The sequence below is a fragment of the Pseudopodoces humilis genome, chromosome 14 (genome assembly GCF_049639895.1).
Source record: "Pseudopodoces humilis isolate 2021_Gansu_Grassland_sample_001 chromosome 14, ASM4963989v1, whole genome shotgun sequence".
NCBI lineage: Eukaryota > Metazoa > Chordata > Aves > Passeriformes > Paridae > Pseudopodoces > Pseudopodoces humilis.
Genome location: NC_142213.1, coordinates 6,557,732 through 6,570,562, shown reverse-complemented (window position 1 = coordinate 6,570,562; position 12,831 = coordinate 6,557,732). Strand labels below are relative to the sequence as shown.

Here is a 12,831-nt window from a genome sequence, read left to right as displayed (position 1 = left end):
GCACACTGGCAAACAGGCAGCCCCCACAGGCAGCGTCCTGCCCTCCTCCCCGTCCTGGTTGTGTGAATCCCCTTGATTTCCCCAGCACATTTTGGCGAGGAGGGTGTGCTGGCACCCCAGCGTGTGCCCGTACCCAACAAGCTCTCTGGACACAGATGCCACGGAAAACAACCCCAGCTGGGAGGCAGCTGCGTTTGGGCTTGGAAAAACATCCAAAGCCTCAAAGGAAAAACAGAATTATGAAGTGCATGAGTGTCTTGGGGAGAAAGGAAAAAAAAAAAAAAAAAAATCCACCCTCCTACACACAGCAGTAAAGCATAAGCAGAGGAAATCTTTAAGGAGCGAGCTGCCCTGGTGTTGACAGAGATCATGTAACACCCCCCGAGATACGCAGCCCTGAGTCAGTGTGTGCTGCCTCTCCTGCCAGCGTCTCCTCAGATAATCCCCCGACAAAGGGCTGCTGCTTTCTGAGGAATATGTACACACACACACACCCCTGCTGGGAATCAGCACGGGGGCTGCCTCGGCACCCGCAGCCCGGGGAGGCGGAAGGCGCTGGTGGCACCGACAGGGAAACTCCAGCTTGTCTAGGCAGAACTTCATTCCCATTCAGAAAAAACCAAGGAGCTGCTAACAAGAAACCAAATCCCAAATATTCCAGACAATCTATTGGGAATTCAAGTTATTTCAGTTGGGTTTTCCTCCTAGAGGGAGGTGGGTGTCTGAATCCTTCAAAGAGCTGGAGGAACTTTTTATGGGTTTGAACAGAGACTTTTTGTGCATCTGAGTGATGCAGTGGGGATGTGAGGGGCTGTGTGTGGAGAAGGAGGAAACATGGACACTCCAGGATCTCCTGTCCACAGCCAGCCCAGGAGATGGCATCTGGGATGCACATGGGTTCTAGTGATGCCCCAGCAGAAAATCCATCAATATTTCTATCTAAATCCTGTTTCTGAAGCCAGCCACAAAAGTAAATCACTGCAAAGTGTTTTGGCCTGAGGAAATTACAACTTGCTTCAGTCAAAGCTCTTCTGCAGAGAAGCAGACCATAAAGGCTCACAGGGATGCTCTCTGGTGAGATGAGGCTATTTTTCTCCTACCCTTTTTCACACATTTGTGGGTTAGAAACACAAGGCATTCCTTCTGCAGCATTATGGCTGTAGCACAGCTCCGATCCTGTTCACCCACCGCCCGGACTTGGCACTTTGGCAGGCTTCACAGATGGATTAAAGAGCCAGTGGTGGGTACCAACCCTGCCTGTGCTGGCTTAACCTCCAACCCAAGGCAGCTTCATCAGCAGCAGCCCAGCGTGGGCTGGGGGAGGCAGCGGCTCTGAGGGCAGCAGGGAGCCTTGAGGGATGTCTGCTGCCATCCCACGTGGATCAGCCTGGCTTGCAAGTCTGGTCAGCCTTGTTCTGTTCAAAGCAGGGTGGGAGATGCCTCCAAGCCACGAGATTGTGGGCTGCTATTTTAAAACATCAAACCCACACACATCTCACCCCTGCAAACCTGGCGGGAGATGGAAACTGAGCAACCAAAGAAGCTCAGAAGACCAGACCGATCTGCAAATTGGTCCAAGAATCGAAACGATCCAAACTGGTTTTAACATGCCATGGAGAAGGAGGGTGGAGCTGGCACTTCCAGCAGATACAGCTCCCTAAATCACAGTCCTGGCTCGCAGTGCTTGCTGTCCCCCAGCCATGCTGAAGCACCACTGCCCTCCTGCTGTCCCCACCGCGGTGGTGGCACGGACAGCTCTGGGCTTCATGTGGCTGGTCCCAGGTGGAAATACCTCCTCTTCTGCAAGATATTTCACCATTCAACAACTCTCCCAAGAACTGATCTGACATAATGTATTAGAGCCCCAGGCTGAATCTGCTGCTGACATGTCCCTACTTTCTGCTTCAACATTTAGATCAAGGCAGTGAGCTGCAGGAGGAGAGAACGGACATGTGATGGGGAGGAGGCCCTGCCTGCAGCCTCAGAGACATCCCAGCCTCAGGGTAGCCATGGCAGAAGGAACTGCCTGGGGCTGAGGACAAAATCCTGTGAGATCCAATCCCTTCCTATAACATCTGAGCCTGTAGCTGTGCTCCCCAGCCCCATGCTGTGTGGTACAGGATGCTGCAACTCCCCAGGCTGCAACTTTAGCCTTGGTTTTCTTTTGTTTATTCTATTTTTCACTGTCTTTCCTAAACTTAAATAAGTTTTACCTAGCTCCCACAGCTGCATTTCAACCATAATCAAAAATTACTCAAAAAGACTGTTTCCATGCAATTTTAATTTGCATGAAGTGACCTGAGCATCCTTTGCTCATGGGCAGGACTTTGAGCACTGCAACTCTGTCCTGCAGTGTGGGAACTGGCAAAGAAACCTCGTCAGTTCTTGGTGACAGCAGGTGGTCACTGAGCACAATTTTTCTGCTGACACCTACAGATGAAATTGAATTGTTTGTTATTTGTTACTTCTGGGGCATTTGGCTCCTTGCACTAGGCAAGGTAAGTAGAAGGGCGAGAAAATAATTTCCAAGAGGTGGGAAAAAACACTCGGATAAAACAGATACCCACTGAGTTTTAACAGTGGGACCTGGATGAACCCCATCTTCTGCTCCAGCAAATAAATACCCTTCTGCCTGGCTGCTTGCTTTACCCTGGTTTCAAAGAAACTGAGGGCCATCCTGCCAATAAAACAAGCTCTGGAGAGACTAGGAAAAAGGAAAAAATAATATTCCCATCGATTGCTTAGCAACAGGACTGGTTCAAGAGGAATAGCTCTGGTTGCCTGGTAAATAAGGTCAGAAGATGCCATTCAGAGAGGCTCACTGTTTCCTGTGTATCACATCCGAAGCAAAGCTCATGTGTTACCTGTCTCTGTGAGATCCACACTTCCTTGGAGAAGACAGGCCCTACACTGATACAGAAACAGATCATTTTCATTTCCAGAGGGGCTGAAGGTGACAAGCCAGCAGCTCTTAGCACACCTGAGATACGGAGTCAAGGGTCGTCAAAACTTCCAGTTCTGTCAGGAGGCAATTCCAAACAGCTGCCACTGAAGCAGTAAATCTGCTGAGACATGCTGATCCACAGATCCCACACAGAGTCCTTCCATCTCAAGACGCGTGATGAAGAAATACCGTGACAATAGGGAAACTGAGGCACAGCTATACCCAGCAGACAGAGGATCTTGCCCAGTTTCACCCTGAAGTTTTCTCCAGTGGGACTGCTTTTTGTCACTGCTACACCCAAAGCAGAGATTTCTTTAGATCCCAAGGGCAGAAGTTTAACATTGCACCCCCCAGACACAGCTCCACTCACCTTCTTGTCCAGTTTTCTGCCAGCCATGCTCAGAGTAATCACCCTGTTATCCGAGAGCTCCTGGGCAGCTATCTGAAAGACAGGGGAAGGCTGCATTCATTTTCAGCATAAAAAATTAAGCTTCTGGTAAAAAACACAACCCCTTTCTTGGGTGTTATGCTGGACTTGGTCTCACTCTGCAGCAGGGCTCATTCAGGACCTCCAAGGAGGAGAAGCCTCCAAGGACTGAGCCAAGAGGAAGGAGAAGCCACATAAAGCCTTGCCAGCAAGCCATGCCACCTCATCCTCCATGTCCAGGGCAGGCATGGCTAAGGCAGTCATCCCATCCCTTAGGGGAAATGCTGGTGGAACCCAGCACTTGAGCCATGTCTCCACATGAGCACCTGCTACGACAGCCCCAAGGATGAAGATTCCATGATTGCTCCTGAGGAGCTGCAGCAGGCAGGAGCACAGCCCAGACCACTTCAGTTTAAGAGACTTTATTCACACGTGCTCCAGCAGGGCTTTAGCTGCCAACCCCCAGCAGGCCAGTTTTGTCTGGAATATGGTCTAATCAGTCTCTTGGTATTTTAAAGGAATGTTTATAACAAAACCCCACATTTTTTCACTTTTATTACAAGCCATTTTCTGAATCACTTGTCTTTTTTTTCCTGCCCAAGCATCTGCTCCCCACCTCTCCTTCCTCTGATCTCTTGCGGCGGGCTGAGCTGTTCCCCAGCATTCCCAGCTGCATCCTCCTTCTCCCAGGGCAGGAGCCAGCACCAGAACAGCCAGAAGCACAGCGTGGACATTGTCCTTGTGCACAGTGTCCCAAGCATGGCTGTTTGCTGGCTTTCACAAGGGGCTGTCCTGCACTGAAGTTATGCAGTGTCATTACACCAAGGCTTTTAGAGAAACTTGCAGAACTCCAGGGGACAATTTTCTACAGAACGAGCAATCAGAGGGTTATTGGCACTTAGGAGAGCTGGGGAATTGGCAGAGATGAGGAAGCAGAGATGCAGCTTTTGCCTCTGCCTGGGCAGCTGGGTGAGGGGATGAGCCACAGCTCCTGAACAACCTCCTGGCCTTCCCATGGTGGACACAGCTCTTTGGTCCACAGGGCACCCATTCACTGCACATGAACCCCACTTTCCCCTCTGCTCCATGCAGAAGTTCCCTATTGCCATGCCATGGAATTACTTTTCTCTCACACCTAGTCCCTGGTGGGTGTAAGCAGTCACCAAAACCAGCAGGAGGAAGAGGAGCTGTAGGGAAGAGGATGAAATCTGCCCTTTCCTGAGCCCCACAAAAGCATGCCCAGTTGGAATCCAGCACTTTAGGGCTGGCTGTAGGCTATGTAAGAGCCAGGCTGTGCAGACAAGCCAGGAATGTCCTTGTGCCACCCTGCCACAGGTTGCTGGTGGCATGTTCTCCTGTCCAGCATGGACAATAACAACATCCCTACCACTGTGTCCAGCAGAGGCGTGCAGAGAGGTTTTAAAATTGACTTCTACAAACACAGAGGTTTGCTTTGGGATCTCCTCTTTTCAAACCTAGGGACCCTCACACAGTCCCATCCATTCAGCCAAGATTCTTCTGCTGCATTCACCTGTGTGGCATCTCAGTTAGGAAGATGGATAGTTGGGCAAAACTGAAGGAACGAGGACAAGAAAGTCAGGCTTTTTTTGTCCAAACTCCCTGAAGCCTGCTCCTCCAGTGGTGTCCCTAGCCTGTGCTCCAGCACTGTGCCAAGCAGCAGGGAAAGGTGACACATGACCTTGTTGTCATCACCTAGTCCAGGCCAGGACAAAAAAACTCAGATCAAGAAATCGTATCGGTTGTACAAAATGAAGCAGATGTCTCTGTCCCTTGGATGTTTAAGACACATCAGTGACAGAACAGGACATTTCTTTTTCTAAAGCATGTAACCTTTGAACTTAACTGGAAACTTTTCCAGCTCTTCCCACTCAAGCATCAGATGGGATGTCGAGAGCCTTGGGAACAGCCCCACTTCTGAACCTCACTGCGGCTTTTCCTCTCGCACTTAAAGAGTAGCTGCAGCAATTAGGAGAGAAAAATATCTTCCCCTAAAGCAAACAGCAATGGAGATGCACCAGATCCCAGGCTTTTAAACCCTTGCAGTGCTTTTAAACCTGACAGAAAAGTTTAACTCCTTGCTGGCCTTTCCTTCCACAACTTTGCAGCCCAGCTGTACATCTCACAAAACCCATAACACAGCAGAGATCCAAAAATGATGGGAGCTGTGGTAGAACAGAAACACACCTAAATTTAGTCTCTTCTTTTTAAAAAAGAACATTGCTAAAGAGATCTGCAGCAGGAAGGCCACTGCCCAAAGGGGTCTGTGTCAGAATCAGTGGCTGTTGCTATGAGAGTTGTTGCCATGGCACATCCTCATCCTACAAACAAAATCACCCATCCCTGAAAAAGAAATGAGCCCTCTTACCTGTCGCTGCACCAGAGAGGTTTGAGCAGGCGCCTTGTACCAGACAACAAACAACAGCAGCATAGATTTACTTTGTCTTTTTTTATTTCTGAGACTGAAGCAGGAGTTGAAGACTCTCAGAGCTAAGCACCAGACAGACACTGAACAAGAGTGTCCCTGTCCCAAATAAACTGCCCTCTAAACAGACCAAAGCGGCCAGGAAAACAAGAGGTAAAGGGAAAAATATTCAAGAGACACACCCCAATCTCCTGGACCCCATGTGAGTGCTCTGCATTGCCCCCATCCACCTCTACACACCCAGGAGTAACACAGAGCAGCAAACATACCGTTATCATCCCCTTCCCAGCCGGCTTGCCATTCCCCAGAAGGAGAGTCCGTGTTATTTTCTTGCTGGACACAATCTAGAGAAGCCAAAGACAATAAAGCCATGATTGTACAAGTGATCAAAAGCAGACTCATAAGCAACTGATCATTGCTCATGTTGCTTAATTCAGATTAAGTATTTGCAAGAGCAGAAGAAAGGCACCAATATCCAGGGATGACTCAGAGTGGGAATACCACCACTGACACCCCAGCCCCCAGGGTGCATGGTGCATCCACATCAGTGGGTCCTCACACAGACAGAGCTACTGCAATTTGTTCCCAGCAAAATCACCACTCAATCTCTCAAACTCCATTTCACATATTTCTAACCATGACCCCTGCCAGCACCTTGCCTGCAGGACATGTTTCCATGGGTGGATCCTGAGCTGGATGCTCTCTCCCAGCAGCATTCTGGAGCCCCTGTGCAGGGTCAGCACCCCAAAGGCATGTTCTTCACTCCTGGCTTGTAACAGGATAGACAGAATAAACTGGGAGATGCATCAAACCCTTGAGATTTTTCCCAGCTCAGTGAGTTTCAGTCTCCTTCAGATCTGGAGAACCTGTCATTTTTCTTTTGAGGTGCAGATGTCCACATGGAGATCCAGCAACCTGCTGGAACTGCCTGTGCCCTGATCCCACATCCAGTGGGTCCCTCTCAAGACTAGATGAGCTTTAAAGGTCTCTTTCAACCCAAACCATTCTGTGACCTATGACTACTGCAATTTCAAAACAAAACCCATTCTCAGTTGTGAGGAGGCAGCCAAGTCCCAGTGCTTGTGATGCTCAGGAGTCACCAGTGTAACCAGATCTTTGTGCCACACTGGGTACAGGCGGGACAAACCTCCTCACAACCCTGATAGCAGAAACCATGGACACCCTCCAGCCTGGAGTCTGATCCCTGCTACATTTCCTTTGGCCACAGAGGTCATTACAGGCCTGGGAATGATTCAGTTGTCTTTTTAAATCCTACTACAGACCTCATTAGCTGCACTAAGCAATCTGGCTAATCTGACAGAGCTCTGATGCAAACTCGGAACTGAAAAGTCAGATTCTCACTGCCCAGTTGTTGCTGCCCACAGCTGCTCTCTGCTTCTGAGAGCTTATGGAAACATCTCACCAGGACAATTCCAGCCCCTAGGAAACACACAGCAGGGTGGCTGAACCCACAAGCCCCCATAAGCTTTGCTTCACCCCCTCCTCACCCTTGCACAAGTGCCACCCCTCCAGTCCACCTCTGCTCCCCAGCTGGGCTGTGCTGCCAGCCCATGCTGGCCACAGGGAGAGGAGGCAAACTGAATTTCAGGGGAAAAAGGGAAATTAAAAGATTCCCTCCATACCCAGCTGGTGTCTTGTTGTGGACTCAATGTCACCAAGAAGCTGACATGGGAACTGCTGCAAAAATTTGGCACAGGTCAAATTCTCTTTTGCAGAGTGAAAATACTGCTGTAAGTTTACAGAGTTCCAAGTTCTCTTCCTCCTGACAGACCATGCCCACCAGCTGTGCCCAAAGACACAGCAGCCAGTGATGCCACCATGGCAAAGCCATCAGCTGTTCCAAGAGAGCCCCTGGATGTGAGACCTGCCCATCCCCAGCATTACCACAGCCCAGGAGGGGCTGTCCAGGCTCATCTCTGACATAATCACCTTCCCAAGCACCAGAAGGGTTGAGATCATCTGAGAGACACAACATTTTTTCCTGAAAAGATGGTTCAGCCCCTTCCACCTTCCTCCCCACTGCATGTGGACAATGTTTTTCTCCAAGATGAGCCTGCAGAGCCCTGGACTGCTGCAGAGCCACATTTAGGAACAGCAAGGTCTCAGCTGTGTCCTTATGTCCATGAATTCTCTGCCTCCACCAAGACTGTGACCTTCACAAGCAGCCCTTGCTGAGCTGCCCCACGCTGGAGCTGGATGTGTTCCAGCAACAGCAGAACTAACAGTAAAGGATGGGTTTGGGCTGAACCACTGAACACAGGCCACAGCTGCTGCCTGCACTGTCTCTTAACTTCTGCAGGAGCAGAATTAGGTCATCACAGAGCACTTCCAAAATTCCAGTCATTAAACTTCAAACTCTGTAAATGTCAGTGCTCTTCTAACATGTCAAGCTCTTGAGCTGGCAGTGGTAAAGTCCCAGTCCTGCCTGCCACATGCAGTGCCATGCTGCAGTCTGTGTAACACAGCAATTGTGTTCATGAGCCTCCCTGAGCACCTTGTGCTGGCTCCCCATGCTGACCCATCTCCTTCCTCCCCATTCCCAGCACTGAGCACAACAGAAGCAGTTTCTCTGCATTTGTTCCAGGTACCACAGCAGCCCTCAGCTTCTGGATGCTGCAAAATGATGGAAAAAATCCACCTCAGTCCCTGCTTCTGAGCCAGAGGACAAAGACATTTGGAGAATGTAGCTGCCAGCTTCTAACAGGGTCTGGGCTCATGAATGAAAAGACCTTCCAAAAACTTATAAATCGCTTTGTGTCCCAAAAGCTTTTCCACAGGAAGAGCAGAAGACACATTCCAGCACCAACATGCTCAGTCAGGAGGAATGGACATGTTTCCAGCAAAGGACAAAACTTTCAGAAATAGAAAACCCAAACTGAGAAAGAAAGGCAGACTGCATACATCCTAACTTTAAATACCTGGAAGTTTCCCAGGCCCTAACTGGTCATCAGGGCCCTTACTATAACCCACGGTGAAGACAGAGGCAGAAGCTCCCAGCTGATGTCTCCTTGCCAGCACCAGCAGAAACCCACACCATGACTAGCTTAGACTTGAGCAAGCAGACAACAGCCCTGACGTGGGACAGTTCAACCTCAACAGCTGAAGTGTGACAAGCAAATTAAATGTGTCTTTCCAGGAAGGAGTCAGAAAGCTTTGCATGAGGTAAGAACAGCTGTACTCTCACACATCCCTGTGTCTGATGTGTTCTGGGGTCCTGTTGCTGCAGGGACCTCAGACTCACCGTGCCCAGGGTGCAGGAGAACTCCCCCAGGAAGTCATGCTCATACAGCTGTGTGCTCGACTTATCCTGGTCAAACAGGGCGAACTTGAGCTTCTGCACTTCTTCAAAGTGGTAGTCAACGATGAACTTCTTGGCAAAAGCTGGGTTGAGGTTGTTCACAGCTGTCTCTGTCCTGTCCAGCTGCAAAGAAAAAGAGGAGTTTAGGCAAGCGCATCTTGCAGCTTTGTCACTGAAATGGAATTCAGCCAGAGCCACCCAGAAACCCCTGGTGACCATCAGAACGAGCACAGCAGGTCCTCAGCAGAGCTGTCCCTGAACACAGGCTGTGACACCCAGGTGCACAGGCTGGGCTCCATCTAAACACACAATGGCACACCATGCAGAGCTGGCTCCCCGAGGATGGGGCACATGGGGCTGGACACCCCACCCCATCCAACAGCCAGGGTGGAAGTGCCCACCCAGGCCAGGGCTTGAGGATCACTGAAGCCAGAATTGCCTCATTTGCTTCTAAGCCCTGTTCTCCCAGGAGCTGAGGCTCTCACACACCTCTGGTCCTCAACTCACAGCTGTAGTGACAAACTTGTTTCTTCCAGGCTGTGCAGCCAGCAGCAAGGACAAGCAAAACAAGAAGTGCCATGAGCCAGAACACAACTCTCCAGTATTTCCCTCTAGAGCTCAAACCAAAACATCCATGTGGTTTCTCCTTTATTTGCCTTCCATAGATAAAAAGATAAAAAAACATTGCCACAGTCCCTTTGTCAAAAATTTCATCAAGCATTAGTAGTAACAAGAGGCTGGAAGTGCTCAGAGACAAAACTTCAGTAGACACCATGAGCTACAGCAAGCAGGATGGAAGGAATGATGTCCCTGATGAATTGGAAGGGCAGGCACAAAGAGGATGATGGAAACTGGAAGGCACATGGGGAACCCACCGTGGGAGGGGAAGCACTGTGGCTCTCTGCAGAATCCCACAGCCAGGAGCAGGGGTAGGAGCAGAGGAAACTTGGCAGGCAGCTGGTGGAAGTGTGGGTTTACATCACTGCATGGCACAGGTGGTCAGAAAGCCTTGTGTGAGCCAAAAAAATATAAATCCTGAGGACAGTCACAATGGAGATCCCGGAATGCTGCCCTCCAGTAATGGAACTTTGGTCCCAGACCCCGTAACTCACACTGTAGGAAGGGTGGCAGCACCAGCAGGGATCCTGTCATGACCTTGCACAAAGACACACCCCCACGATTTTGGCCAAAAAAGAGTTAGAAAGTGGGAAAACTGGGAAACTGAGGCTGAGAAAAGCTGGTGTATTTACACCTGGAAGTCAATGGGCAAGGAGAACTCTAATGTCAGGACCCAGATTCCCCCCCAGACATGCTGAAAGGCAGGAGACAAGGGCAAGTTTAGAGTCAACATATGAAATACCCTTATGAAGCTGAAAGGGGCAGAAAGGGCATGGGCAGCAAAGCCTGAGAGCTCAACAAGAAATACCCACAGCTGTGGGGGAAATCCTCCAGCAGGCAAAGCAAGCAGGAGCTTTGTCAGAAGAGCAGCAGATGATGTTGATATCACTGTTCAGCCTGGAGAAGACAAGGCTCTGCTTCCAGCATGTAAAGGGTTCCAAGGGAGCTGGAGGGGGACTTTGGACAAAGGTCTGGAGTTACAGGACAAGGGGGAATAGCTTCAAACTGACAAAGGGCAGGTTTAGATTAGATGTTCCAAAGAAATTCTTGCCTGTGAGGGTGGTGAGGCACTGGCACAGGTTGTCCAGAGAAGCTGTGGTTGCCTCATCCCTGGAAGACCAGGCTGGATGTGGCTCTGAGCAACCAGGGATAGTGGAAAGTGTTATGGGTAACATGGATATTAAAAGAGAAGGAAACACAGGCACTGTCCAGTGTGATTTTATCAACAGCTGCTGCCCTTGGTGTCTGGAAGGACCATCCCTGTGGGACTGCACAAAGCCTCTGGCCATGCTGTGGCCCTGGCCAGCATTCCACCTTGTCTTGCAGCCAGGACACCCAGTTCTGGGCAAGGCTGAGCTGCCTGTGCATCCCAGGTCCTGGGCAAGACCTCTCTGGAAAGCAGCTGGCATCCCTGGGCAGCACCAGGCTGTGGGACGGTGGGATGTCTGCCAGAGCTGCCGAGCCAGGAATAAGCAGAGCAGAAAAAAGCCTCAAAAAAAAAATTTAAAAAAAATTAAAAAAAGCAAGCAAACATACCTTAGTCCCAAAGAAACTCATTCAGCACAGAAGGCAGATTTTGGAGGGGCTCAGTGGAAATGTGGTGAGTTTGCTATATATACACCCAACGATCGCAGGTTTTTTTGAAATTGCTCGCTTAGTCTGTCTTAATTGCCAAGAAACAACTAAAGTAAATGCTGTGTTCCCAGAATAGCCACCTGCTGCACCCTGGGGAATCAAACCCATCAACACCAGCGGGCTGTGAGCTGGCCAGGGCCACACAGCTTCACACAGAGCCTCCCCTCTCTGCTGCCACCCCAGAGCCAAGGAGCCGAGCATCTGCTCAGGGTGTGCTGGGCCAGGAGCAGAGGGCAGCACAGATCTGCTTTATTTCAGCAGCACAACGCACACAAACCCCCCTTCAGGCCTAGGAGATGAGACTGCACAGGCAGCAGAGATGGATTTTAGGTCCTTCCACATTCTTTCAATGACTGGGAAGCCAGGGACCAAGGGAAACCAGTCCTTTCACACCCAGAGCCCAGTCTGAAGGAGATAACTTGAGGTCCCATCTCCAGCTCTGCTCTGGAAGAGGTGGCCAAAGGACGGGTATGAAAATCTCAGCCAGCTTGAGGTAACCTTGGGAGTGATGGGGCTTTCTTCAACACCCAGATTCAAGTTTAATCTCCTGCCTAGGGCCAGTGTGAAGCACAACAATATCCCAAGCCCCAGCTGACAGCTGCAAAAGGTTTGATCTTTGCTTTGGTGAGCACAAATCCCCTTGCTGGTGACCATCACACATGAGGCCTCCTCAAACATCATCCCTCACCTGTCATCAGCTCCTGCCATCCCCTTCTCCCCTTGCAGATCTGCAGCCTCTGGAAAGAACAGGGGTGCCTTTGCCACCAAAAAGCAGAAAAGCACAAGGGTTTTTAAAAGGCAGCCAGGCTAATTAAAGAAATCTGTTTGGATAAGAGCCTCAAAGGGCCACAAAGACAATTAGAGGGATGGAGTGCCTCTCCTATGAGAGAAGGCTGAGAGACTTGGGATTGTTCAGAAGGCTCAGGGGAGACCTTAGAGCACCTGAAAGAGCTACAGGAGAGCTGGAGAGGGAAGAATGTGACAGGGAAAGGGGGAATGGCTTCAAACTGACAGAGGGCAGGGTTAGATCAGGTATTAGGAAGAAATTGTTCCCTGTGAGGGTGAGGAGGCCCTGGCACAGGTTGCCCAGAGAAGCTGTGGCTGCCCCATCCCTGGAAGTGTTCAAGGCCAGGTTGGATGTGGCTTCAAGCAAGGGCCATGGCAGGGGGTAGGAACGAGGCCATCTTTAAGGTCCCTTCCAACAGGAACCATTCCATGATTCTACAATTCTGCAAATCAAACACAGAACCAGGAAATCACCTCCAGCAGCAGCAGCCCTTGTGTTCAGTGAATGCAGCTGGAGAATCTTCCAGTGTTCAGTGGGGGGTTGGCTGGGGACCTTCGAGCATCCCCAGCATGTGGAGGTGCTTCATGCTCCAACATGGGGAGACGCTGGCTGAAGTGTCACGGGAAGTTCATGCTGAAGGTACAGGACTGCCTAGATG

General features: G+C 50.2%; 1 protein-coding gene across 7 annotated transcripts in view; it reads right to left on the bottom strand.

The window, feature by feature from the left end:
• Nucleotides 1-12,831, bottom strand: part of CPNE2 (copine 2) — a 43,077-nt gene that overhangs the window by 17,787 nt on the left and 12,459 nt on the right. For all 7 annotated transcript variants that reach the window (XM_014255407.2, XM_088062282.1, XM_088062280.1 and 4 more), the window contains 3 exons: nt 9,077-9,256; nt 6,084-6,158; nt 3,315-3,386 (listed from right to left, as the gene is read on the bottom strand). In XM_014255407.2, the coding sequence (XP_014110882.2) occupies nt 3,315-3,386; nt 6,084-6,158; nt 9,077-9,256 (327 nt within the window). The remainder of the gene's footprint in view (nt 1-3,314; nt 3,387-6,083; nt 6,159-9,076; nt 9,257-12,831) is intronic.